The sequence below is a fragment of the Tinamus guttatus genome, unplaced genomic scaffold, assembly GCF_059628265.1.
Source record: "Tinamus guttatus ecotype Peru unplaced genomic scaffold, ASM5962826v1 Tinamus_guttatus_pri_ptg000208l, whole genome shotgun sequence".
In the NCBI taxonomy this organism is placed as follows: Eukaryota; Metazoa; Chordata; class Aves; order Tinamiformes; family Tinamidae; genus Tinamus; species Tinamus guttatus.
Genome location: NW_028288742.1, coordinates 5,877,636 through 5,905,339, shown reverse-complemented (window position 1 = coordinate 5,905,339; position 27,704 = coordinate 5,877,636). Strand labels below are relative to the sequence as shown.

The window sequence follows — 27,704 nt, the reverse complement described above, 5'->3', positions numbered from 1 at the left end:
GGCGATGGTTTAAACAACTTGCACTGTTTTACAGAGGGATATGTAGAAAGGCAAACGCTGCCTTATGTTAATATCCAAGGAAAGTTGAGCATGGGCAAATTTTAGACAGGAAATAAGCAGAATGTTTCGTATTCACAGAGCAAGTGAGATCTGAAAGTGCCTCTAGGAGACAAATAAGGTAACTATGTTAAGCTGGAGCTTGGTCGGTTCGTAAAGTGGATGATCCGATATGGAGTGTGCAATAGTAGGGCCTGCACTGTGTCACCCAGGAAGTCCTTTCTAGTCCTATGTTCATTTCTTATCGCACCCCACCCCTGCCTGGGCTGTAATTTTTTGTCCTCTGCCTCATGCTTTTTTTTTTTTCCCCCACCCAGGAGCCCCTAGGAATGTGCTTGCATTCAGCATTCGGCAAAGAATGGAGAATATCCTAGCCGGTTTGTGTGGAACCAGCCCGGAAGATCCGGTCCCCGTGTGGATTCGTGGCAGCGTTGGGCACTGCTTTAACCAGCTGGCATTAAACGTGGCTCCTCATGTCATCCTTGCGGTGGTCAGTGCTTGCTTCCTCGGCACTCCAAGGTACAGCCAACTTGGCCAGCTCTTGATTACGAGACGAGGCTGGAGGTGGGGATGGGATGGCTGAAAATTAGATCCCCTTCAGTGCCCTAGATATCTCACTAGAGAAGGATACAGTATTATAATGCTATTACATTTGTCAGTATCTCTTCTTATGCAGAGCGACAGCTCTGGTCACTCTATTGCAGAAGAGTCCAGAAAGAACAGAGAGGTTTAGTGAGAATAAAAACACAGAGTCACAGAAAAAATAATCTCTGTAGAGTAAATGCCACAAAGACAGGAAAGCAAGGATGAAGGATGTTGCACAGGAAACTTAATCATCTAGAATTAAAATAATAAATATATATTTTTGTTAATCCTTAAACATTGAAGTCTGTTTTGACCAAAAGATATCGCAGGTTATAGAGAAATTTCTTTACAAAAAGGCTATATTTTGGTGTGATTTATTGCATCCTTGGCACTGATCTGATAGTGGGATGTATTGGCTTGATCTAGTTTAACAGCGTCTAAAAATGTTTCAAACCCAGGGAACTGAATCCAAGGAAGCTAAGTGAGAGCAAACGGATAATGGGGGGATGAGGGAAGAAAGAAAGGATATGTCAGTGGGAGGTGGTGGGTTTTCTACTCTAAAGCATTTCTTTTCTCTTTCCTCCTCTAGATACGGTGCCGGTGTTCCTCCCAAGCGAGACTGGAGGTGCAGAATTGCTGCCTCTTTCATCCTTGCTGGCCTTCTCCTCGCTGATATCGTGCCAGTGACCATCTCTCAGCAGGAGCTGGGCCCTGTGTACCTGGAGGTGCTGACAAGCAGCATTGCTGCAGTGACATGGCTCACTCACGGCTCAGCTCTTCTCATGCTCTGCAGGTCAATTCACGGCTCTACGCGGGGGCCCGCAGCCCTGGCTCTCCTCACTGTCCTACCTGTACCTTCCCTCGTCATCACGCTGCTGTGGTACTGCCAGGAGGGGGCAGCTTGGTCCCCCGGCCACCCTGCGGTGTCCTCCAGGTTCTCCATCCTCTGTCTGCAGCTGGCCTGTCTCCTCCTCTATGTGATTAACTACCTCTTCCCAGCTGCCAACAGACAAGAATTTCTCTCTGTCAATGCCTCCTGGCAGCAAGAGCCGCTCGTCTCGGAGGCGGCGATCCCCGCGCCGCCGTGCCAGGCAGTGGCGGAGGACGGGGAGAGTTGGCTCTCGCGCCTCTCCTACGCCTGGATGAGCCCGCTGATGAAACGCGGATACCGCCGGATGTTGAACCAGCCCCAGGATGTCTATGTGCTTCCTCACCGGCTCCGGGCTGCGCGCGTCTGTGAGCGCTTCTACTCCCGCTGGCAGGGGACGGCAGCTCCGCGCCAAGCGGAGGAGGAGACGGTGTCCCTGAGCAGCCCCCTCGTTGCTGGAGGGGATGGCGGCAGCGCTGCCCTGGGCAGCTCACGGCAGGCCGTGCGGCTCCTCCCAGCGCTTCATTCCGTCTTCGGGCTCCGCTTCTACTTGCTTGGACTCCTCAAGCTGGCTGGCAGCCTGCTGGGTTTCTCAGGCCCGCTGCTTCTGAACTTGCTGGTGAACTTCATGGAGTCCCGGCAGGAGCCCCTGAGCCACGGGGTCCTCTATGCCCTTGGGCTCTTCGCTGGCTCCTTCCTGGGCGCTCTCTTGAGGAACCAGTTCAGCTACGAGGTGTACAAGGTGATGCTGATGGTGCGGGCCGCCGTCATCTCTGCCATCTACCGCAAGGCTCTGCGTGTCAGCAGCACCAGCCTCGCTCGCTTCACGGTGGGGGAAATTGTCAACTTCATGAGCACAGACACTGATAGGTTGGTCAACTTCTGCCTCAGCTTCCACGAGGTGTGGAGCTTGCCCTTCCAGTTTGCCATTACCCTGTACCTCCTCTACCAGCAGGTGGGGGTAGCCTTTCTGGGAGGCCTGGCCTTGGCATTGCTGCTTGTGCCCATAAACAAGGTCATAGCCAACCGCATCATGAAGAGCAACAAGGAGATGCTGAAGCACAAGGACACACGGGTCAAGGTGAGGGGCAGCTGGTGGCTCTCTGGACTCACGGCTATTTGTTGTGCTTGTTTGTCTCTAGAACACTAGCTTTTTGGCCACTTGTGAATCTCAAGTGGATTGATTGAGTTGCACTTACTGAGAAAAGTGCCAGAGAGGGACACACACACAGATAAGTGCCTCAAGGTGATGCAGTTTCACTACCCACAAAGTAGTGAACTCTGATGTTTGCCTCACCTCATCTCTGGGGCAAATTCAGGCTCCTTTGGAGTACTTTTTGTTTGGAAAACAGTCAAAGTATGATCCCAATTTCTTTTTTCAGAGGTGCTTCTATCCTGTTACTCCAATAATGTTTTCAATCATGAGGTGCTTTGCAGTATGGACAAAGGCAGTGGTCATGGACCTAATGGTTTATATTGCTCCACTTTGACACCCTCAGTCATCTTTTCCACTCCTTTCAGCTCCGTGACAGAGCCATTTGGTGCTTTTAACAGAAGCTGCATCTAGTTGTCTGGGGTATCACTGGTTTGCTGTCACTGGCCTCAGCTTTCTTTCATGTCAGGCACAGACACATCTCAGCTGTCTCTGCATGTGTTAACCTGAGAACAGGAATGAGAGGGGACCATGCTGCAGGGCTACCTGCAGACCAGCTGCATCGTGGCAGCCCTGGGCCCGAGAGTTGGGGCTTATGGTCCCACAGAATGTCAGGCTAGCAGGGGTAAATAGCGTCCTGACTGGAGCTACGAAGTCCACAGGTCCCTGCACTTCTGTTGCGTATATTTCAGTTGGGAAGCAGTGTAAAATTTTGCCTCCTGTGCAGCACAGGTAGCTGAGCAAGCTGGTGCAATGAGGGAGAGCAAAGTTCCCAGCAGCTGCTGCTTGAATTGATATCCTTGTTACCAAGAAATGTTTCCTGGAATCTGTAGCTGGGCCCTTAGCAGGAGGGACCTGCAAGCATGACCCTAGCAGAGATGTTTAGGTGGTGTCTGGTGTGTTAGGGGGGTGGCAGCTGCGCTCTCTGATTTCCCTCTTCTCCTGCAGCTGATGACTGAGTTCCTGTGTGGCATTCGTGTGGTCAAGTTCTACGCTTGGGAGCAGCACTTTGGCACCCGGATAGATGCCTGCCGCGCTAAAGAGCTGCAGCAGTTGAGAATCATCAAGTACTTGGATGCCGTGTGCGTGTATCTGTGGGCAGCGCTGCCCGTTGTTGTCTCCATTGTCATCTTCATCACGTACGTCCTGCTGGGCCACCAGCTCACTGCCACCAAGGTGAGTGAACAGGGCGATCCCAGGTGACAGCAGTGCTCACTGTGGGCAGCAAAGAGGGCTCCAGAGCAGCATGAGCCTGCAGTGGGGCTGCAGGTTGAGGGGTGTTCTCTGGGAAACTAATTCAGTCTGCGTGTCCCGCAGCCCCTTCGAGGTGCTACTGGTGAAGCTGTTTGGAGGGTGCAGGGTGCAAGGGAGGTGCTGCTTGCAGTTCACTGTTGCTTCCATACCCACACAGGTATTCACAGCATTGGCCCTCGTAGGGATGCTCATTCTCCCCCTCAACAGCTTCCCATGGGTGCTGAATGGGACCTTGGATGCCAAAGTTTCCCTGGATCGAATCCAGCGCTTCCTTGAACTCGCAGACCAGGACCTGGAGGCTTATTATGCTCTAGGTAAAGCAGGAGGATGCTGCTGGGATTTGCAGCTTGGGCAGGGAGGATTCAGAGCCGGGAGCAGTGGTGTAGGGCACAGGGACAACACCAGCAGCTGTCTGTCACCTCATACTTCAGGACATCCAGTGTTGGAGCGAGAGTGAAGGCGCTCAGTTTCTATGGAAAGCAGGAGGAGAGACTAGAGCATTGCTGTTGCTTGTCCCCATTGAGCCCTGCCACCCGCGTCCCCTTAGAAGAGACCGTTCCGGCCTCTTTCCAAAGCTCCTCTGACAATGAAGCTATGGAGAACCTGAGTTTAGTCTGGCAGAAAGGCTCAGATGGGTGCCCCTCTCCTGGGCCATCACTGCTGCCTTTCTCTCTGCCTTTACCTGTTGCCATTCGTTCATGTTCAGCAGTAATAAAAGCAGGTTGTCCTCACAGTGCCTCCCCGAGAGCCAGCAGGTCACCGTGTGTGGCCAGTGGGTGTTGGAGATAGGTGAGTTAGGGAGGGAAGGAAAAGTTTAAGGACAAACCCATGGGTGGCTGCCTTAGCCTGTGGGTCCAGGGCATCGTGTCTGTGCACTGTGCATGTCTCCTCCATTCAGGAATGAAGCTGACAGCACTTGTGATGCCAGCCCCTTGTCACTCTCTGACCTTGCCAGGGTGGTACAATATGCTGCTTGTCCTTGCAGGCAGTCCTTCAGGTCCTGCTTCCGCTGTGGAAATGCAGGGAGCAGCCTTCTCCTGGGCACCAGTGAAGGAGGAAGGCACCAAGCAGTCCTCATCTGCAGGCTCACTGCAGCTGCATGTTGAGAACCTGGCAGTGAGAAAGGTGAGTCATGAGTGAGGGGAGTCATGAGGGAAGGTGGCCCCAGAGGAGCCAAATAATGGAGAGGGACAGCCTATTTCCCTTGTCTTTTGAGCCGTGTGCCCAAGTCTTCTCTTGGCCAAGATGAATGGGGCTTGTGTCACATCTCTCAGAGCTGCAGGGTGCTGGAGAAGATCCTGGCATGGATCCTCCCTCTGCTTCCCACCCCAGCTGCAGGAGAGGGACTGAGGACATAGCTGGGCTCCAGGGTGACTCAGTGGTTGTTATTACTCCTTGAAGGCTTGTGTCCTGCCGTATCAGGGATCTGGTTTACTCAGCAACCGTGCCTGGCTCTGCTGCTGCACCTTTGAGATGGTCCTAGTTCAGGACAGCAGTCAACTTCCTTAAAGGCTTTATGGGACTGAAGCAACCTGGGCAGGCTGCCCTGCTCAGAGCAACAGGTTGCTTCTTTTGACTTCCTTCTGCAGGGGATGCTCCTGGGGGTTGTTGGGAAGGTCGGCTCTGGCAAGAGCTCTCTTCTTGCTGCCATTACTGGGGAGCTCATTAAGTAAGTAGCCAAAAAACTCCTCCTGCCTGCTCCCTGCACCCCATGACAGGCAGGGACTGTCCAGTGCCACCCCATTTTGGTCTACCAGCAGTTCTCCACTGTTCCCTTTTCTCCTCACCTTTGGTGCAATTGCAGGCAAGGGGGACAAGTGTACGTCTGTGACCTGGAACAAGGATTTGGGCTGGCCACACAGGAGCCTTGGATCCAGTTTACCAGTGTGCGTGAGAACATCCTCTTTGGGAAGGAGTATGATGCCAGGCTGTATGAGAAGGTGGTGGAAGCCTGTGCCCTCTCTGAGGATCTGAATGTGAGTACCTGGATCCTGGCAGCTGGTGCTCTTTGGGGTGTCAGGATCTGGAGAGGCTAAGTCTGTGCTCCTCCCATCAGTCAGGCACATACTGCACGTTTCTCTGTGTTAGCCAGTGAACTTGCTATTACACCTAGTAGGAAGCCAGACCTCCTCTTCTAATGCATAACCCGGGGTCTGGTTTTCTGAAATGCCAAGCACAAGGAGCCCATGTTTGCTTCAGCAGGAGTTATGAGTATTCTGTAAAGACATTTATTTGAGAATTTGTAGACTGTATATCTACTAGTAAATTGAGAGGAAAATGTTTACAGATACTTGCATTCAGTTGTCTGTAATGTTAAACTGAATGGTCCCTGACATGGTTTTCATCCCACACAGCTATTGCTCTCCCCTCAAAACTTCCAGGCACAATTTAGTACTCAGACCAGAAGTTATTTCCAACAGGCAGTTCAAGTCTGGCCATCCTGTTCTGGAGGGTAAGAGAGTTGAGTGGCATAAATATGGCCCAGCTTTCCAGTCGTGCACAGAACCAGAGTATGGATCATTACAATTGAGTTTATTGGTAAGATATCACCCTGAAGAATTATTGCCAGAGGCAGGAGAGGGACCCAGAGTTTTGATTTTGAGTCTCCTGTAGCATCCTGTCCTGTTTTAAATGGATTTTTTTTTGATGTTTCAGATCTTACCAGCAGGTGACCAGACAGAGGTTGGCGAGAACGGTGTGACACTCAGTGGGGGCCAGAAGGCTCGAATAGCCCTTGCCAGAGCTGTTTACCAGGTAAAAAGGGCAATGGCTGGGCTGTGGCAGATAGCACCCAATGTCAAGTTGGATGTAAAGAAACTGGAAGCACCCAGCTGTGCACTGTGCTCCAGCAGCCTGTGTGGCCCCCCTCATGCTGGACCAAGATGCTGGTGATGTGCCATGCCGAGGTACTTGCCCCTTTCTCTCCAGCACTGTCTGGAAGTGTATCCTTGTCTCGTCTTTCCCCTCAGGAGAAAGAGCTTTACCTCCTTGACGATCCCCTGGCAGCTGTAGATGCCAATGTAGCCAACCATCTTATGGAGAAATGTGTTATGGGAGTCCTCAAGCACAAGACAAGAATTCTTTGCACCCACAGGACGGAGTTTTTGAAGAAGGCTGATGCCTTGTTGTTGGTGGACAACGGCAGGGTAGTCAGGACAGGTATAGTGGCCATCTCCCGAGACTTCTGCATATGCCTGTTTGCCAGTCCTGGAGTGGCATGAGCAGGGATGGCTATAAGGGAATGGGATTAACTGGGGGATCCAGGAAAGGAAAAAGAGTTTGAGGACACTACAAGTAGGTAGAGAAGACTGGGTGGATGCAGATGTACACATAAAGCAAGGCGGCCCTAGAGAGGGTGAGTTGATAAGGCATGATGCCATGGCAGGACATGTGAAGCAGAGCCTTTAAAGGGTGCAAGTGCCATGAGAGAAAATAGGAAAGGTAGTGAGAGAAAGTAGGTGATGTAAGGAGAGAAAAAAATGAACCATTTCATAGAAAAAGACTATTAGAAGCTGGCATCTGTTTCTCAGATCCTGAAGCATTTGCATTTTTCTCTTTGCAGGAACACCAGCTGAGATCCTGCCACTTGTGGAAGCTTTCCCCAAGTTCAAGGACATGGACAAGAGGCAGGATAAAGGTCAGTATCCGTCGAGCTTGGGGACAACGGGGCAGTGCAGCTCAAGTTAAATACCCAGAAAAAGTCTGTCACTCTTATTCAGTCTCTGAACAAAATTTGAGGGCAGTTGTGTTGAGAGGTGCTTAAGGAGGAGAGGAAGTAATGGCTGTGAGAGAAAGGATGGAGATGAGTAGGCTAAAGATGCTGGCCCTGAATCTGTGATAATCCAGCTGACTGCATGCCATTTTGCTTCATTCCCACTTGCACCCTCTTGCTGTCTGCTTCTTTTTGTTTTGTCTTTTTGTCAGAAACAGCCCGCAAGAAACAATTCCAGAGAGAGCATGAGTGCATCTCCCAGTCCTGTGGACTTTGCAGGAGTCACATAGAAAGATGGTATCTGGCCTCAGAACAGAGCTCCCACCACCCTGCTCTGCTGTGACAGTGCTGGTCCTTGGGTGGTGTGTGCACAGAGAGAGAGAAAGTCCAAGTATTGGGTCCTGGCCAGGATCAGTGTTTGATTCTTCTCTGCTAGCTCAGATCCAGTCCAGATCTGGATGAAAGTCTGCCAGGGCTGGCATGCCTGGCCTGAAGAGGAAGGGAGGAGGGAAGAAAAGCCTTCCCCATAGCCTGTGCTTGCTCTATTTGCAGTGAGGAGCATCTGCAGAAGGAATTCATGTTGCACTGACCTTGCTTTTTCCTCCATACCCACAGCCCCTGAAGAGCAGGGCCAAGAGGATGCCATAAAGACAGAGGCAGAAGAATTGACCCCAAACAATCCCCTTCTCCGCCAGGAGGAGGAGAAGAAAGAAGGAGCAGTAGCTTTTAAGGTGTACAAGGCATATTGGCTGGCAGTGGGCAGCTGCTTGGCATCGTCCATCCTCTTTTCCCTGCTCCTGATGCAAGGTGAGGCAGTGACCCAGTACTGCATCTCTGTGGACCTTCCTTTCTTGCTCCTTGGCTATGTGCAGAGCCTGTGGAAAAAAAAAAGCTGGGGTTTAGTTGCTCTCACTGCAGCAGGAAGACTCCTTCCTTCCTATTCCCTAGGCTGAATAGCGTAGGTGGGAAGGGGACAGGTGTTGGCCTCATTTTGCTGCTGCACTTTTACAACCATGTGGGTTCCTCCAGCAGTGCCCAGTCACTGCTGCAGCTCATGGCAGTTCCCTTGCGCTTGCTGCTGTGCCAATGGAGAGCAAGGGCAGACTGAGAATATTACAAAAATTCCATTCCTTCTTTTCAGCTTCCCATTTACTGATTCAAGGTTGAATTCCCCCATATGCATTCTGTCTCTCTCTGCAGCATCGAGAAATATCTCAGATTGGTGGCTGTCACACTGGATCTCCAGCATGCCTCAGACAGCAAAAACCTCTGTGATGCTCTCTTCAGCTCCTCTCCCTTCTCCACAGCTGCTGCTCTTCTTTGCTGGGCTTGTGTAAGTGATCGCTGGCCAGGGGATGCCAAAGGGAGTGAGAAACACTCCCCAGCTTTGTCCTTTGTTCTTTGACCGCCCTGCTGCATGGGGTCTGCCTAGAGAAAGAAAGATAAATGAAGTCCCTGGCCTGAGAGGGAACTGCTGAGGGGCCTGTGGGGCGCATGATCTGGGGCTGATGGAAAGCCCTTGGCTGCCTCCTGATGAAGGAATGTGTTTGTCCCAGCTTGTCAAGGAGATGGCCTCCCACAGGAGTGTCAGGCTGAGACTTGAGTCTGCTCCTGAATTCTGACACGCCATCTGTGAGCTTGCTGTCTCAGGGGCCCTGGCAGATCCGTGGTCTTCCTCCTTCTGTATTCCAGGTTCCCCGTTCAAGCTCTGGACGCAGCCACAGTCACTTCCAATGGTTCCCTAGATGTGACTTTCTACCTAACAGTTTATGGGAGCGTTGCAGGAGCCAACTCCCTCTTCACTGTTCTGCGGGCCTTCCTCTTCGCGTTTGGCACCATCCGTGCTGCCACCGTCGTCCACAGCCGGCTGCTGCAGCGGGTTGTAAAGGTAACGGCCAGAAAAGTCAGGACTGGCTGGGACCCTTGCAAGTCTCCTCCCTGACATTATTCTCCTAGTTGGAATTAAGAGTTTGAGATGGGAATTAGCGTTTCCCCTGGTGTTAGCTGATGAGTTTAAGGATATAGTGTTAAGGCTTAAAGTGTAATCCTTCCAGCACCCATTCTAGCGATGGGTTGCAAAATTCTGTTAGAGTTCTAAATTTTGTCTAGGAATTCCCAGCTCCGGACAGAAAACACCATGATACCAGTACCAAGTTCTGTGCTGAGACTCTGGCTCACTTCAGGCTGATAAACTGTGGTCCATTGTGAACTCAAGAAGTATCAAGGTTTGGGGTCAATGTGCCATGGACATTGGGCTGTAAGACTGATGTTGTGCAAAGTGTACTTTGCTCTGAGAGCCCTTTGCTCTAGGTTGTATGGAGAGTCTGGGCTGCCTGAAGCCAGTAAGTTAAGGTCCAGAAAATACCTCCCAGACTGGCACATAGTGAATTGGCTGTGTGAAGCGTGTAGGTTAGCAGAGTCCCTTGGGCTCTGGTTGTTATTGGGGTAAAGGATGAAGGAAGTTTTTGGAGCACAAGGGGCCAATAAACCAAGAGTCAGAATGGGCCCAGTAGAACTTGCTTCATTCCATGTCGAGCTGGTTTATATCTGTTCACTGTTAGGCTTAGAGATACAGCTCAGGTGAGGGCCTGTTTGATCTGTTGCAGGATCACAGACTCAGATCCCCATGAGATTGGAAGGAGTCATCAGGCAAGATTTAGGGCTAGTGCTGGCATATGCCAGACAACTTTCCTTAGGACTGGGACTTGTAAGGTGCTCAGGCTAGGGTTAGGATTAGAGAATCAAGATTATCAGATAATATTAGAGAATTAGAGGCTAGGATTAGAGGATCATCTCACTGGCTACCAGTGTGCCAATATGGGATCCAGATGCATCATCAGATTAGTTTTTGGGTCAGCATAGTAGTGTGACACTCCCTATATTAGCTCTAAGCCTGACCTAGAGAGGTACCTTTGGTCTTGGGGATGGGATTTAGGTTGAAATTTAAGGGTATGGACTAGATTGGCAGTATCACAACTTTGTGGCTGGCACCTTGGTACCCGTCAGCCATTCTGCACTGAAAGGCTCCTTCCTTTTACCACGAGAGCTGCCGGGGTTGTTTAGCCAGAGGGTGGTGGCTCCGGGGCTTTTTGTCCCAGCAGAGGCAGCAGTGGGGCTGAGGTGGCCTTGGCACTGTGGGCCTGCCTTGCTCTGCTCAGCTCTGCATCTCCAGGGCCCTGCTATGCGGCTGAGCACCGCTGCAGCCCCCCGTGACTCTTGTTTTCTTGCTCCCTTGCTGCCAGGGCACAGTGACCTTCTTTGACACCACGCCAGTAGGCCGGATCCTGAACCGCTTCTCTTCAGACCTTTACTGCGTGGATGACAGCTTGCCTTTTATCCTCAACATCTGCCTGGCCAACACGTATGGGCTCCTGGGCGTGCTGGTGATGATCACCTACGGCCTCCCTTGGATCGCTCTGGTCTTGCTCCCCCTGGCTGCCCTCTACTTCTCCATCCAGCGCTACTACCGGCGCACCTCCCGCGAGCTCAAGCGCCTTTACAGTCTCACCCTCTCACCCATCTACACTCACTTCTCCGAGACCCTCTCAGGGCTGAGCAGCATCAGAGCCATGCGGGCAACACACAGGTGAGGGCAGGGAACCAGCGCTCGGCCTGAGCTGCGTCTCTGTTGGTGGATCAGAGCCATGGGGCAGGTTGTAGCGTCGGGAGCATCCCCGGCCTGGGGCAGCGTGGGCAGTGCTGGGCTGTGCGGCCCAGCGTGGACCTCTGTTATGTCCCCGCCAGGTTTGAGGTGGAGAATCAGCTGCGCCTGGAGCTAAACCAGCGCTGCCTCTTGGCCAGCAACGCAGCGATGCAGTGGCTGGACATCCGCTTGCAGATGATCGGGGTTGCTGTGGTTACTGCTATTGCAGGAATTGCCATTATCCAGCACCAGAAGCAACTAGGAAATCCAGGTGGGCTGCCAGGTTGTGCTCTGGGCCCACCCCATGGCTGTGGCCCAAGGGCACCTTCCCTCCTGTTGGAGAGCTTCACCATCTCCCTATGCTGGGGGTAGGCAAAGTGTTTGCTCACTGTCTGCCTGCAACTCATCCCCAAAATTGTGCTTCAGCTCCTGCTCCTCCTCTTGCATGTCCCCATCCCAGAATGGGATCCCACGCTCCAGAATGGTGACACCTTCCTTGTCTCTTTGTCCTGCCACCAAGATCCCAGATCCTTCCCTCGCGGTAACATGCCTGTTTATGCTTTTGTCATCTCAGGACTTGTGGGCCTGGCACTCTCATATGCCTTGTCTGTCACAAACCTGCTCTCAGGCCTCATTTCCAGCTTCACTATGACAGAAACCATGATGGTGAGCATGGAGCGGACAGAGGAGTATACAACAGACATCCCCATAGAGCCCCAGGATAAGCTGATCCAGGTAAAGCCTAAAATACGTTCTCAGATGCTGGCCTGTTTCTCATCCTCTGGCTCTGTGCCCTGCACTTGCCTCCTGGCAGAGGTCACAGGGTTCCAGGGAATAGGTGGAGGGCCATCACCTACAGCACCTCCCTTGATAATTCATCTTTTGCCAGTACATCCCTCAGGGGGATGAATCTCAGGAAGGAGATGTGAAGCCTGAAACGAGGTGAAAGGGGTGCTGTGGCTGAGCTGTCAGAGAAAAGCAAGCCTAGAAAGGGCTGGGGATGGAGGTGGGCTGAGAGTGGGGTCTGCTCAAGGGCCAAGAAACCAGCCAGAGGGGTGGACGGGGCTTGGCTGGGGGCAGTGGGTCACAGTCACAGTCTCTCTTGCGCTGGTCCCCATCAGGTTGCTGCTGACTGGCCAAGCCAGGGGCATGTGGAGTTCCAAGAGGTGGTTCTGGCGTACCGAGCAGGCCTGCCCAACGCGCTCGATGGAGTGAGCTTCGCTCTGTATCCCGGGGAGAAGGTGGGGATTGTGGGTCGCACAGGATCCGGAAAATCTACCCTTTTCTTGGCGCTCTTCCGCATGCTGGAGCTGAAAGCAGGGCGGATTCTCCTGGATGGTGTCGACAGCCGGCTGGTGGGCTTGAAAGACCTGAGGTACAGAGGGCTGAGCAGACTGGGGGCACTGGGGGAGACATGGGGAAAAAGAGCTGCCAGATGCTGGATGCTGAGGGACAGAGTGAGGGGTAAATCAGTTTTCCTGCCTGGGCACCCTCTTGTCAGGTTGTGGCTGCTTCTTAGGAACTGCTCTGTTATTTCTGAACAATTATGCTGAGGATCCGAGACTGAATATATGACCTATGCTTTGTCTCTGTGCATCTAAGCCATGCAGCAAGCCAAGACACCTCACCCCAGAGAAACAGGCCTCTGTTTTCCTTTGCTTTCCACTGAACCCACCCCATGCCCTCGGTTCTCCCATGCTTGCAGGTCCAGGCTGGCCATCATCCCCCAGGATCCATTTCTGTTTAGCGGCTCAATTCGAGAGAACCTGGACCCGCAGGGCCAGCACACAGACTCTGAGCTGTACCAGGTGCTAGAGCAGTGCCACCTGCGGGACGTGGTCCTTCACATGGGTGAGTCTGAGCCCGCCACGGACACTCTTGTGTGCAGAAAGGGGAGGTGGCTTCAGCTTCTCCAGCAGCTAGGGAGAAGGGCCAGACAGATGCAGAAGGGAATTGGTAGGTGAGGCCCCACTAGGACCATGGCGAAACAGGTCAGTGAGACCCACAGGATGCTCCCTAAGATTTCACAGCAAGAGGTTGGCAAGCGATTGGTCAGATGGGCAGGGCCTGGCAAGATCTTGCTGATGAGACCAGACTCCAGCAAATGCTGGAGCAGAGCCTGAGGAACCAGCAGCACTCTGGTTCTAGCAGAGCGTTGCATCTCGGTGCCAGGCATTGCTTGCATCTCAGTGACTGGGGTTTTCAGTGTGACTGGAAAAACTTCAGACTAGAGGAGTTGCTTGGGGCCTGGCACACAGCGTAGCGGGTGACTGCCGAGTGTGTATTCCTGCAGGTGGATTGGACAGCGAGCTGGGAGAGAGAGGGAAGAGTCTGTCTGTGGGACAGAGGCAGCTGGTGTGTCTGGCCAGAGCCCTCCTGACACAGGCCAAGGTGAGTGCCCTGTCTTTGCCAGTGTAAGGGAGCGGGTGGCCACTGGTGGTGCTGCTGGCACAGTAGGGCCAAGTACTCCTGACTTTGGGAGCTTTGGGGATGAGTGACCAGTGTTACCTCGTCAGGTTGTCCCTAAGCTGGGACTGGGATCTTCCCTATCATGTTTGGAAGCTTCTTCTCCTTCTGTCCCTTGCAGGTGTTGTGCATTGATGAGGCCACAGCCAGCGTGGATCAGAAGACAGACCAGGTGTTGCAGCAGACCATCCGCCAGCGCTTCGCTGACAGAACGGTTTTGACAATTGCTCACAGGTACGGAGGGCTGAGCGTGCCGTGCTGGACCGTCCCCAGCGCAGCACTGCCGCCTCGCTGCGCTGCCCCTGCTGTGCCTGCACCTCGAGCTGAGCAGGGGATATCTGGGATGAGGCTTTCTTTTCAGGTGCAAGAGGGTGGAACTTGTCTGGTTTACATCTCTGGGGTTTACCTGCAGCTCCGGGCGCTGGAATGACTGTATGTGAAAATGTTGTACCCAGAAGCTGGGGGCAGCAAGGAGCTAAGTCAATATACCCCATCCTGTGGTAGATGGCTCGCAGGGCACTGCCTTCTGGGGCTAGTAGGTGCATCAGCTCTCATGGCTCTGCCAAAAGGGCAAGGAGCAGTGCAGAAATATCCTGCAGAAGGGAGCAGAGGATGCCCGAGTGGAGCAGGGTCTCTGCCTCAGTAGAGGGCACTGCAGGACAGCTCGAGAAGAGCTGCAGCCAGCTCCGAGCGGATGAATTAATAATGCTGTTTTCCAGCTCCCTGCGCTTCGTTTCTGGCTGGCACCCTGCGCTAGCAGGCTAAACATTGCCCAGACAGGACAGGCCGGCACTGCTGCCCCAGAGCTGATGGCTTAAATTTAGGAATAGGGGCACTAGATGGTTATAGACAGATGGTTATAGACAGGGAGGTTACAGACAGACATGGAGACTGTGGCTACTGGGAAGGGCTGCATTAGGCACTCTCCTGCCCCGAGTGCTCTCACTGTTGGCTGTTGAGTGAGAGTTCGGAGGGGTATGAGAGTTTGGAGGGGTAATGCAGTGGTATGGAGGGTGCTTCTGAGGGAGTTAGTTGCTTCCCAGCACAAAGGGCACCACAAAAAAAAAATTTCAAACAAGCAGATAGTGGGGGCTGGTGTCCTGCTGTGCAGAGGTGGGAGTGACAGATGATGAGCAGGGTGGACTGGGCCTTGCAAGTAAAATGAGTGGCTTTTCCTTGGTAGAATAGATAGCAGGTAACTAGGAGAGATGAGAAGGGACAGGAACGTGGCTCATGCACTAGAGAGATTAGAGTGCAAAAATGAGTGTAAAGGAAGGTAAGTGCTCTGTGGGAAGGGCTGTGGTAGGGAGGATGGGTCTTTGATGGAGGAGCTATTAGGAGAACCAGAAAAGGAAGGAATAGCAGGCAGCCAGGCAGCATGGTCCCAGACCCAAGAGAGACCAGGAAGGGAGGAAAGGTGGTGACAGGGTTGGTTTGTGCCTGAGCATCTCCCAGGCTGTTGGGCTTCACATGAGCCTGGATGCAGGCCTGCAAGTGACCCAGTACTGGTGCTGTGCCCCTCCAGGTCACTGTCCGTGCCGCAGGCTGGCACTGTTGAGGGGACAGAGTAACCAGAGAGCTGAGCCCCGGGGCTGTCACTTGCTCAAAGCCTGTGCCATGCGCTCCCCCTGATCTGCAGGTTCTTAGGGCTGTTTTTGCTCCCTGAACAGCACGCCACTGCCCAAAGATTTTACTGCTGCCATGGAAGAGGACAGGGAGGAAGGGGAGGGAAGGTGGAGGGGGTGGCAGAAGCGGGTGCCTCTGTGCATGCTGCGGGTGCTGCAGTTGTGCCTGGCGTTCTGCAGACCCGCTGGCGGGAGCAGCATGAGGGAAGTGGCCAGCAAAGAGGCTGGGCACATCACCGCGCGCCGGGCGTCTCGCTCCGCAGGCTCAACACCGTTCTGGACTCGGACCGCGTGCTGGTGATGCAGGCCGGGAGGGTGGCAGAGCTGGACTCCCCGGCCCGCCTGCGTAGGAAGGAGGGATCCTTGTTCCAGCAACTCCTGCGCAGCGGACAGCAGTGAGGCCCGGAGCTCAGCCTGACCCTGGCCCTGCTGCTGGCTTTCTTCTTGCCGCGACCCCCTCTTTGCAGGCCAGGAGCTGCTGAGATGAGAAGGGTTTGTTCCCATTAGTAGGGAAAATGGGGACTGGTGTTTAGGGACATGCTAGCTTGGCTGGTGGGGTGCTGCTCCACACCAAGGCTCCCTTTTGAGATTACTGAGGGTTTATCTTCTGCGCGGTAGGGAAGCAACAACTCCTAGTTTGAGACCTTGTCTCACAGGTGCAGTTTAAAATAAAGTGGCAATGCCCTAGCAATGTGCTATTCAGCTGTCATCTTTGGCTCCCAGACCTCAGCTTCCTCGTGAGTTCCAGCAGTGGTGCCCTCCCTGCGCAGGGATACCCCTTCCTGCATCCTGGTGCTTTCAGGGTGCACCAAGCACTCCTGGAAGGCTGCACCAAGGGACCCTGCTCCTCTCCCTCCACCTCCCCATGGACGCCTTCCTCTACTACAGGTCATTACATTACAGGTATCTAGGCTGATTTATGACAAGACCTCTCTTTTCAAGGATTCTTATTCCTCCTCCTTATCTTCCCTTCCTCCCAGCTTGTCAGTTTTAGGATCAGCTTGCTGTTCCTATGAGAGCCCACGGCTTCACTCTGAGCCTTTTTCTTTTCTCCCCGAGACGCCAAAGCTGTTCCAGGCAGGAACGCACCCTTGCTCTGTTCTCCTAGCACATGTCCCTTTTCTGCCCTCAGCCTGCAGGAGCCACCTCTCCTCCCTGAAGCCATGTCCTTCTTTGCTTAGTGACTAATAACTTGCTTCTCCATCCAAAGGGCCTTACCCTCCTTTCTCAGAGGCTCTAAAGGCCTCTGGCACTCTCCCAGTAGCACCGCTCCAGGGCAGGGAAACACAGGGCTTCCAAATAGCTAAAGGTTTGTGGTGGGCCAGAACATGGGGTGGAACAACCACTGCGTGGAAACACTCAAAACTCAACAAGCAGTTGAGGCACCTGATCTAATTGGATATGCTGAGAATGCCAGGTTGAACTAGATGACTTCCAGAGGTCCCTTCCAGCCTAAATTAATTTATAATTCTATGATGCACTTGCTCTGGACTTGTATTTGTTTTATTTGATAAAGGTACATCATCCATCCACATATTAAAAAAATAATCTTTCTGATGAAGCCCCAAGTCTTCCTCCTGGCTGGGTGCTAATTCCTCTGCTCAGTCTCTTTGCACACCATCTTGGACCCTGCACAGCAACCCTACAGGCCAGTAGCTGTTTTTGTGTTGGTTGGTTGGTTGGGGTTTTTTTGTTTGTTTTGAGATCTCCTGCTTAGCCCTCTGTGTCCATGAGAAGGCCCTGAAAATCCTGGGCCTGGCAGGACTCTGCTGCACACTGGACCAGAACAAGCAGCAGCTGACCCAGTGTAAAGGGTGACCTGGTCATCTACTGCTGTGGTAATAGCAGAGAAGTTGGTGCCACATCTGCTTCCCAGGCTCTGTAGCCCATCCTTGCATCCACTGCAGTGAGCTTAGCCTTTGCTACGCTGGCTGAATTGAAGTTGATCCAGGCAGCACACCTTGAGATGCCTGGGAAGGGAAATGAGGTCCCGTGTTGCTCCTGACCCAACCCCCGGCACATCTCCAGCCTTGTCCATCTCCAGTTTCACCTGCGAGGACATGTGAGGAGGACCAGCTCAAGCCCTGAGGACCCCAGGGAGAAGGGGCCCCACAGTCCCCCATCAGCAAACGGTGAAGTGGAAGCACGTGCTGGAGTGGAGAGGGAGCTTTTGTCATTTGGAGATGGACCAGACAGGACAGCTCAGTAGGTAGGGGAGAAGACATGTAGATCATCAGGAGGAAGGTACAGAATGTGTTTGTAAGCCCAAATCCAACAGCAAGAGGAGAGGGCATCACACAGGCAGAAAAAGGGCATGAGAGGGTCTCAAGTAGCCACCAGAGCTGCTTCCAATGGGCTCATGGAACTGCAAAGCCACGGAGCGAGGGCGTTCGCTCCCTGCCTGGGCGCGTGGCATCCAAAATGCACAAGCTGCAGCCTCCAGGAGCAGCTGGGAGATGCCCTGCCGAGGAGGCCCATGCAGGCATAAAGAGCTCAAAGGCCCCAGAAGAAACATCCCCAAGCAACAGGGCAAAGCTGCTTCCAGCATCACAGAGACAAATTCAGAGGGCCTGGCAGACTTTGGGTTGGTGAAGAGGCCACCCCTTCTCCATCGCTCCCAGCCCCACTTCTGAGCACGCCTGGGGCAGCACCAGCCGCCACGGGGCTGGCCTGGCCTTCGCATCCCCGTGGCGCTGGCCGTGCCAGCGCGGGGCAGGCGGCTCAGCCCCAGCAGGGCCAGGACACCACACTCAACGCTGCAGGGCCTCGTCCATGTGTTCGCTGGCCTGGAGCCCTTCCTCGCTGCCCCGTTTGCAGCAGAGCAGCTCCCCGGGGTGCAGTTCGAGGGGGCTGCCGGCACGATGGCCAGCCAGGGCCTGGCTCTGAGAGTCCTCACAGCTCAGTCGTTTTTCTGGGCTCGATCAGCACTGTGTTTAACATGCCCACCTGGCACTCCTGGTCTTGGAGCTTCCTCGCAGCCTGCGAAGGGCTTTGGCACCAGTTTGACCTCTGACGCCCCCTATGCCAGTTCCTCAAAATTAAGAGGACGGTGATGAGGACCAGCACTGCCGTGAGTATCCCAAACACCAGCACCGTCACCAGCTGGGCCTCGCTCAGCCCGGAGTCCCGCTGGGTCACCACCTCTTTCACAGAGATTTTCAACAGCCCTCCCCCTGGCACTTTCTCGCTGTGGTTGGCCACACGTCGCCCCGTGACCACAGTCCTGACAGGCTCCAGCTGAGTTACCCCTGGCATCTCGCTCGTGGTGCTTCTCATGACGATGATGACGCTCTCGTGGTTCGCTGGGTGGTAGGGGGGAGCCCAGGTGGGCTCGGGGATGGGGATCTCGCAGGTTTTGCCCGTAAAACGGTCAGGACACAAGCAGTCGTAGTCGTTGATGCGGTCATAACACTTTGCCCCATTTTTGCACGGCTGGCTGGCACAGTCGTTGATGTTGATGGTGCAGAAACGCCCTTCGAAGCCCACCTGGCACTGGCAAGAGAAGCGGTTGATCCCGTCATGGCAGGTGGCACCATTGGCACAGGGACGCATGAGGCAGTCGTCCACATCGGTCTCGCAGAGAGCGCCCACGAAGCCAGCGAGGCACCGGCAGGTGAAGTTGCTGGCGAAGCCGTTCTCGTCTTGACACTGCCCTCCGTTCTTGCACGGAGACCTGTGCAGAGAGAGCAAGGATGGGTTGCAGGCCTGGAGAGCACGCAGCATTCCCTGCCCTGCGGAGGCAAATACAGCTGCTCCGGCTGTGTGTGGGCAGGACAGCCCTTCCTACAGAGAAGCATGGGCAGGAGGTGGCATCTCCCCATGTGAGCTGGTCCCCCAAAGGACCTCGCCATGCACAGGCCTGCTGACCGCCAGGAAGAGGCTTAAGGCAAACAGTATGAAGAGGAAACGGGCCCTGCTGCTGATCCCTGAATGCGTGACTGATACCAAGTCACTACGTTAGCAGTGACAAGGGATGGGCATCTGTTCAGATCACAGCACGGTCCCTGCCCCAGTAGGACTGTACAGGGCAGCAGGCCGAGCCTTAACTCCATTAATGCAGGAAATCCACCGGTACTGAGCCAAGCTGGGGCACTGCTTGCTTGGCAGCACCTGGCCTGGCACTACGGCTGCCTTAATCTCGCTGCCTGCCCTGCCCTGCCCCTGCTGCTGTGTCTCACCCTGCCTTCTCACATGGCCCTGTCTTCATCTCGCAGTCCTTCCCATGGAAGCCTTCTGGACACAGGCAGGAATACTCCCCGTCTCGGTCATAAATGCACTGAGCCCCGTTCTGGCATGGGGACTGGTGCTCGCAGATGTGTATGTCTGAGGGGAAAGAAAAAGACAGGGTTAGTAAGAAAAAGAGGGCGATGTGGCCAATTCACTACTGACACAGCCCATCAAACTCAGGGGGATTGAGAAATGGCAGCAGTTTCTCTCCTTTCCCCTCTCCTCTAACACACACTGCAGCAGCAGAAATGCTGTGCGTACATGGCACTTCCCAGCTAGTTTGCAAATGTTTCAGCATTGCTGGGTACGGCACAGACTCGGGGTTGCATAGGGAGCGAGGCCTCCCCTGTCACCCTGCAAGCCTGCATGACGCGAGGAGCTGCAGGCTGCGCCACGCGCGCCGCGTGGGGCCGGCACAGAACCGCTGCGGGCACGCGCGGAAGCTACGCGGGGACATTGCCTCCCGGCCACGCAAGGGGACCTCGCTGGCCACCTGCTGAAGGCAGGAAGCCCCGGGGGAAGCGGGAGGTGCTGCCTGGAGCCCAAGCGTGGCGTGGGAAAAGCAATGAGTTCATTCGCTCCATTTCCTGAGGCTGGTCGGAGCTACGGCACCTCTTGCCACGGAGCCAGGGAGCAGGTCCTGGCAGCCTGGCCTCTTTTGCAGAAGGGAAAAGGGATGGTCCCAGCTGACTCGGGGGACACCTCGTCTCCCTGGCAGCCGGCATCACTGGTGTTGCTTCCGGCTGTGTCCGTCCCCACCATCCACGCGAGTGCAGTGGCTTCTGCCCTCAGCCCCGCAGAGAGGAAGGCAGCACCTCAGCGAATGGGCTCCGGTGAAACCCGCCCCTTGTCACCCCTCTGCCTCCTGCGCAGTGTCCCGGCCACCTGTGCCCCGTCCCAAGCCCGGCCCGGGACTCACCTTTGTCACAGAACTTGCCGGCCCAGCCGCTGTGACAGATGCACTGCCAGGGCTGGTGGCACGTGCCGTGGAGGCAGCCTGGCATGCGCACGCACTCCTCGCAGTACTCACCCTCCCAGCCTGGATCGCACCTGCAGGAGGACAGGACAGGGCAGCCTGACGCAGCCTCGCCACGGGCTGGCTCGCTGTGCCAGACGCTGGGAAATACTCCCAGGGAGCCCCACGAACCTGCTGGCCCCCTCCTCCCAAGGAGGTTCTTACTGACATCTCCCTAAGGGAAAGCAGGAACATGCCCCCAAGGACTGTATGTTTCATACTGGCTGCTTTCATTATAATTTGTCCACATGATTTTTCCTGTAAAGTGCGTGGTAATCCAGCTGCGGAGCCCTGCTTGATGTCACTGACATACTGATATCCTCATCTACAAACTCGCTGGGGAAGTGTGATGGGAAAAGCAATCCCGGCCGCACACGATGGTTGGACCCCGACCCAGGCGAGTGGTTCAGTGACAACGACTGGAAGTAAAGCAAAGCTGCTGCTCCACTGGTCTCCCTGCCCTTAGACCTGCCAGCTCCAACGGGGAAAGGAAGTGATAATGAGGTGAGAAAAAAAGGGCACCTCCATGGAAGCAGAGCTGAGTGGAGATGCATTTGGCACCACATGGAACAAAGGCTAGACTCCAAACAGGGAAAAATTAAACCTAACAAGGACAATGTGGTCCTCATAGTAAGCAACGGGCTGTATTTTCCTGGCTAGGGCTCATTTTAGCAAGATGCACAGGTGATTGCAGCGTTGCCAGGCTGCTCAGAGGCTGCACTTCAGCAGCTGGGACTGGCTATTGTAACAGTAGCTTGTTCTCAAGAGATGGGGAGAATGGTAAGAAGAAAAAAAAAAGAAAAACAAACAAACAAACAAAAAACAGACTCTTCTCAAGAGATGGGGAGAATGGTAAGAAGAAAAAAAAAGAAAAACAAACAAACAAACAAAAAACAGACTCTTTGACAGGAATGGAAGAGATACAGATAGAATCGGGCAAAATACATTGGTATTTCAGATCTGAGAGACAGCTCTACCTTAAGGTGCCCGTATACTGCAGCAGGGGAACAGGAGACCTGGGCTCCCCTTTTCGAGGGAGAAGAACCAACCCTACAAGCTGAAGGGAGGGGGCCAGGTTAGCAGAGAAGGCTCCTGTTGGGGGATGGTTTCAATGAGTTGCTGCTGAAAGACTCAGGACGTGCTCTGGAGGCCTGAAATCTGGAGCAGCAACTTGCACGCTCATCTCCACCAGAATAACCAGCAACCAGGCCACCCACCCCTTCAAACGGAGCAGCATCTTGCCTTGGGCTTTGCACCCCCTCCTGCAGCCACAGCTGGGACTGAGGAGGAGCCAGCCCCCAGCAGCTGCAGCCAGGAGGCCAGCAGGAACAGAGATGGGCTCTGAGGGGTGGCCGGTGCAGCCAGGGCCACGTGCTGTGCAGATGTCCTGGCCCGAGCTCCCCAGCTGGCACTGCAAAGCCACATCTGTTCCTTTGGGCGAGAACAAACGAGCCAGGAATGGTGCTGCCAGGCCCCGCTGTGAGAGGAGCTGAGCATGCCCCAGGGAGGAGAACAACGGCGTGTAAGCAAGCAGCCTGCCCAGCTCCTTGCTGCGGGGCAGAGGCACCCGGGCCAGGCTGCTGCTTTCAGGGCTGCCCTGCGGGATCAGGCTCTGGGCAGCAGCATCTAGCAGCCTGCACAGGACCAAGGGACAGAGGCCTCCTGGGCAGCACTGTTGTGTCACTGGCTGCAGCAAGGGACAGGCTCTGAGCTTGGTCTCATGGGATCTGGATCCCATGATCTGGTCCCCGCTGGAGCTGGGAGGCCAGGGATCACCCACACACTCTTGCTCAGGGACAGAGCTGGGTTGTGGGGGCACATGGGCTGCTCTTTGGCAGGCCAGCAAGGCCCGCCAACCTCCTGGCATAGCCTTCATAAAAATATCTGGAGATCCCCATCTGTTGTCTCTAAGAGTCACTCTTCAGGCTGCTGATGCCCTCAGACATTTCCTTGTATGCTGGCAGCTCTTCCGTCCCATGCTCCCAGGGAGAGCATCTCATCTCAAACAGTGAGGAGGCCAAAGGCCGGGTCTCGTCTAAACCTGCTCTGTTGTCTGATGTCCTTTCCCAACCCATGTGAGCCTCAAGTTTCCCTCCCATGACGGATGTGCAGCAGTGCTGTCTACACTCCTGCGCAGACTGCCAGGACTGAGTGGGTCTGGCAGAACGATGTCAATTGCTGTAGTGGTGAGGAGACCCTGGGAGCACTGAAGTCCATCACCAAGGGACGGAGGGACCAAAATTTCCTATCCCATTAGCCCCTGGCATAAGGCCAAAGACAGCAGAGCCAGTGGCTCTCTGAGGTGTGGGTGTGCAGAGCAGGAGGTACCTAAGCTGAGAGAGAAGGGGTGTAGGAACTGGGAAGGCAGTGTCTAAGGAGAACAGTTCCCGCCGGGAGCACCAAGAGTGGGGTCCAAGGACGAGCCATACCTGCACTTGCCATCTTGGTCACAGCAGCCGTGGGCAAGATTACAGCGCTCACTGCAGTCATCACCTGCAAGGCAGGGGATAGGGGAAGTCACGTTAATCAGGGGCAGTACATGATGCCAGCTCTGCTCGTGCCCCTGCTGGCCCATAGCCACCAGGACCTGAATGCTGTAATACCTTTTGTTTCCTAATTTAAGCAGTCAATCTGCCCTTCCACCAGTACTACTATGCCAAGGACCTCGTTTTTAATTGCTGTGTACCACATGAGAGAGGAAGATTTTGCAGTTACGTGAGCAGCAACAACAGGACAGCGTTCCAAACTGTCCGGTCTCTGATGATCCCCCATCACCTATTTGCTGCCTCCCTCAGCCTTCAGGCCCTCCTGGTCAGAGCTGCGGATTGTGCCCTGTGTAACAAGGCCTAACCCTGCCTGGGACGTTTGTCCCACTGTCCTTCAGCTGAGATCCTTCCAGAGATGAGAGGTGTTGGGGCAAGGACGGGTTAGTGGCCTCTTTCTCTCCCAGGATGTGCCCATTGCCAGCTATCTGAACAAGGCTGACAAGTAAGTGCTCCTATTTTCTGGCACGACCAAGCTGCAAGCGCTCGCTCTGCATCGCAGAGAGCAAAACAGGAACAGAACATAACAACAGGCCAGGTATCTAGTTCTGTTTATTTATTTAAAAGCCACAGAAGGTGTAACTGAGCCGTGGCCTGGCCCTGCCGCATCTCATCCGCTGCTCGGCTGGCCTGCTTTCTCCAGCCAGGTGTCTGCTTTCATCCCCACCGTCCCCTCTCCCCAGGCCCCTGCTCCTGTCTCAGCCCCGCACAGAGCTGTCTCCATCCAGCTGCCCTGGGGCTCACTCTGGGCCCCCAGAAGAAGGTGCAGGTGCCTCAGCCACCCTCCTGGGTCTTGTCATTCTGGCAAGAATACGAAGACGGGAGCATTCCTTGTGCTGGGAAGCCTTGCTGGGAAACCATCAGACAACGTGGGCAGTAGTGTTGGAGAAAACCAGGAAATAAGGGGTTTTCATTGGAGCCCAGCATGATCCCAGACCAGTCCCAGGAAACGAAAGGTCTTGCATGGTTTGGCTCCTCCATCCTCGACTGGAGCAGGTTGGAGTCACCACACCACGGGGAGCACTCAGGCCTTGCCCAAGCAATGCTGCACGCTGGATTGGCAGCAGGGCAGGAACACCCTAATGTGCCTGCTAGAGCCTTAGCAGGACCGAGGCGATGCGCTCTACCTGCTCAGGACAGGAGCCTGCTGAAACAGGTCACCACAAATCAGGAGCAGCATCTTGGGACTGCTCAACCCAAGCCTGCATATCACTCTCTTTCCTATTTGTAACTATTTTTCTCCTTGTGACAGCTTTGGGAAATCAACACTCATCTTTGGGAAGAGATTTTGCCTCACAAGATCCAGATTAGCTGATTAGTTTTGGGACCTTCTTACCCCTCTTCCCAGTCTCTCCAAACAAGCCCATCCATTCAGGGATGTTTGCTGTAGCTGAGGGAGAGAGCAGCAGAACTTCTCTCAGTACCGCTCTGCTCAGGTGCTGTGAGCCCTATGGGCACGAGAGCAGGGGCTCTCCAGTTGTCACCAGTTACTCCTTAGGTGCCAGATGACCAAGTAACATTTTCTGGTCTTGCAGATCTGCCAGCTCTGTTTTGCATGGTGATCTGAGGAGACTTCAGCAATGCCCAGGGCAGGCTTAGAACGGTGCACACAGGCCAGAGGGATGTGTTTCTATAGAGACGCACCTTGTGCAAGCTGGTGATGGGCCAAGAGAATCCAAACCAAGGACATGAGCTGGAGACAGAAGCTCCTGAGCATGGTCAGCGAGGCCCCACCGAGATGAACACCTGCAGGGTTAAAAACAGCAAGCTCAGAAAAATCTCCTGGCTCATGCAGCAGCTTCTCTTGACGTGTCCCCTTCCTTCGCACAACCTGGGAGTGATTTGAAACATCCAGTTTTGCAGGGACTTATCACTGTTCTCCTTTCTTTGTCTTTCCACGCTCCTTCCTCTAAGGCAACACTAGAGCATTAAGTACCAAAAAGCCTTTCAAAATTGTACACAGGAGAATTACAGTCCTGGGTGTACAGAAACCCTAGCTGTCACAGCACAGCTTGGAGAACCCACCCCTGCTAGCTTGTCCACAGAGCACAAGCCCTTGGAAACACCAGCCCAGCTGTGGGGACCTTTATTTCCCTTCCCAGATCAGTGGGACCTCAGCTTCATTCTAAGCAAAGCCCCCACCTCCTACTGCTCCTCCAGTGCATGTTCAAGTGCATATAGACAGCCCAGGCTACTTTCCAAGCAGCGCTGCAAGCTGCTCTCTGCTCCACCGCCGGTGACTTGAGTCATGTCCTGCTCACTTGACATTGGGCTGCAGCTGGCAACCCCAATGAGACGACAGCTAAGTAGGGAAGCTCCTTGGCTCTCACTTAGACTCAGGGAGGCATTGGGCAGAGTAGATCCAGCAGACTGGCAAGCAGCAAAAAGCAGTGCGCAAAGTGGCATTTCCAAAGGCAGGGAGTGAAGCAGGAGGCACTGGAGCCCACGGCAGCGGGGGCAAGCACGCACCTCTCGCCGGGTGCAGTCCTCTTCCCCAGCTGCCCTGCAGAGCATCCCATGAGCTCAGGCTTCCTGCAGCCGGTTATTTTCCGGCCATCTCCTGCTCCCCCGAAGTAACATCAAACACTCTCTAGAAACGCTTCACTCCCTCTCAGCCCCCTGGGCTTGTTAAGGGCAGGATCCTCTAGGGTGGTATCATAAGGATATTACTGTAATGAGATGGGAGGGGTTAAGCAGCTCTGCGAGGAGAGTGGTGAGGGTAGGGAGCAGACTCCATCCAGCTGCGTGGGTGTGATGGACAGGGGCCATTCCACTTTCGGCTTGACTCTTAAGCTACAGAAGGTTGTGTTGGGCCAACACCTACATGAAAGACTTCTAAGATTTTGGAAAGACGCCTCCCCACACACACACAGTTATTACTGGAAGGGGCGTAGGGATCCCTGCTACGGGCTTGACCTGCCTGGGCCAGCCCGAATCGCCCGCTGAATTTGAAGTGACGACGTTACTAGAAGCATCTTTCCACTGAGCAACCCATCACCTACAAAGGACGTGGCGTTTTCAGGGGGGGCTCCGGGATGTTATTGTCACCACCCTGGCCAGATGCCAGCACAGACCATCGCATCCTCCCTGCACACGATCCCTTTGTAACTGCACTGCTAGGATCGTCCTTCGCTTCCTGTCCTAAAGTGCTGGGCAGTGCCGAACAGCTGCTGCATTTCAGGGGCGGGCGAAGTGATTCCTACGAAACTTATAAAATAATTTAGGGCTTAGGCTGAACAGTTGGCATCCTGCTGGGGCCGTTAGCGGCTCACCCTTGGGCTGTGTGTCATTGGAAAGGTCGTTTCCCCTGAGGTTCCCTATAGCCCCCACCCCGTTTGCGGACTCCTATGGTTCCCAGAGCAGCCAGCACTGGTCCCTGGCAAGGTGCTGGGGCATCTCGGGGGCGCCCCGAACACAGGAGGCATCGCGGCCGCCTCGCAGGGCTGCAAATAGCGCCTGGATGCGGCGCTGGCAACGTGAGCAAGCTCCCGCCTTCCCCATCCTCTGCAGCCTGGCTGGGCTCTGGGATACCAGGGACACTGGAGCCTACTAGGGATATGCCTAGAGTAGCCCTCGTGAGGCCTGGGGCTACCAGGGACAGCACTCGGCTAGGGGGGTACTAAGGACATGGGGAGGGGCTCTCAGGGACCCTTCCACTTGGAGGCTGTTAAAGGACCCCTGCTTGGGGGCTATTAGGGACTCCCTAGCTGGGGGCTGTGAGGAAACATCCCAGCTATCGGCTCCTAAAGCCGCTCCCCGGCTCTGGCGGCTGTTCAAGGCCCTCCGCAGCCTGCGGGCTACCACGGGCCCCCGCGGGCTGGCCGCTAGCAGGGACCCCCGGCCGGCGGCTCCCGGGCGCGCGCAGGATGCGCCCGGGCGGCAGCGCGGGGGATGCCACGTGCCGAGGGAAGCCGCCCGGGGCCCCGCCGCGCCCGGGCCCCCCGCCCCGCGCAGCCCCGAGGCCGCCGCTCTTCCCCCCGCCCGGCGGAGCCGCAGCGCGGCGGCGGCGCAGGGGGCCGGTGCCGCCTCCCCCCCGCTCCCGGCGCGGCGCGGAGCCGCCGCGGGCGCTGCTCTCACCTCGGCGACGGCGGCGGGTCGGGCGGCTACCGCGGCGCGCGGCGGCGGCGGGGGGCGGCCATGGCCGGGGCTCGCCAGGCGCCGCGCTGCGCACGGAGCTGCCGCGTGTCCGCCCCGCGCCGCTCCGCCCGCCGCGGCCGCCCGCCAGCGGCGGCGTGTGCCGGCTCATCCCGGTGCCGCCCGGCCCGCCCCGCCGCCCCCCCGGCCCGCCCGCGGCCCCGGCCCCGGCCCCGCGGCGGCACCTGCGGCGCTGCCCCGCGGGCCTCCTCGCTGCGCTCGCGCGGAGGCAGCGCGGCCGCGGCGGGGCTGCCCCGCGCTCCCGAGGCGCCTCCCGCCGCTCCGGGCAGGCCGCGGGCGCCGGTGCCTGCGAGCGGCGCGGCAGGGCGGCCGGGGCAGGAACAGCTGCCGCCCGCCCGCCCGCCTCACCTTGCACGGCCTTTCTGCCGCTTCGCAGGACCCCGTCGCTCTGGCACCTTCAG

The 27,704-nt window shown here is 55.4% G+C and overlaps 2 protein-coding genes across 2 annotated transcripts; one reads left to right on the top strand and one right to left on the bottom strand.

Moving 5' to 3' along the window:
- Positions 1 to 397: 397 nt before the first annotated feature.
- Positions 398 to 15,846, top strand: ABCC10 (ATP binding cassette subfamily C member 10). Its single transcript, XM_088524208.1, has 21 exons — positions 398 to 576; positions 1,232 to 2,591; positions 3,612 to 3,839; positions 4,075 to 4,231; positions 4,903 to 5,042; positions 5,507 to 5,586; positions 5,722 to 5,893; positions 6,573 to 6,671; positions 6,887 to 7,076; positions 7,480 to 7,554; positions 8,245 to 8,436; positions 8,830 to 8,962; positions 9,322 to 9,517; positions 10,872 to 11,215; positions 11,374 to 11,543; positions 11,847 to 12,007; positions 12,394 to 12,647; positions 12,978 to 13,123; positions 13,566 to 13,663; positions 13,860 to 13,972; positions 15,627 to 15,846. The coding sequence occupies exons 1-21, from the start codon at positions 416 to 418 to the stop codon at positions 15,760 to 15,762; spliced, it is 4,605 nt and encodes a 1,534-aa protein (XP_088380334.1). The 5' UTR covers positions 398 to 415; the 3' UTR covers positions 15,763 to 15,846.
- A 2,378-nt stretch (positions 15,847 to 18,224) lies between these two features.
- Positions 18,225 to 27,294, bottom strand: DLK2 (delta like non-canonical Notch ligand 2). The gene is made up of 6 exons (XM_088524206.1): positions 27,226 to 27,294; positions 24,793 to 24,894; positions 23,035 to 23,098; positions 20,510 to 20,640; positions 19,542 to 19,686; positions 18,225 to 19,036 (listed from the first exon to the last, which is right to left on the bottom strand). The coding sequence occupies exons 2-6, from the start codon at positions 24,863 to 24,865 to the stop codon at positions 18,256 to 18,258; spliced, it is 1,194 nt and encodes a 397-aa protein (XP_088380332.1). The 5' UTR covers positions 24,866 to 24,894; positions 27,226 to 27,294; the 3' UTR covers positions 18,225 to 18,255.
- Between the last annotated feature and the right edge of the window lie 410 nt (positions 27,295 to 27,704).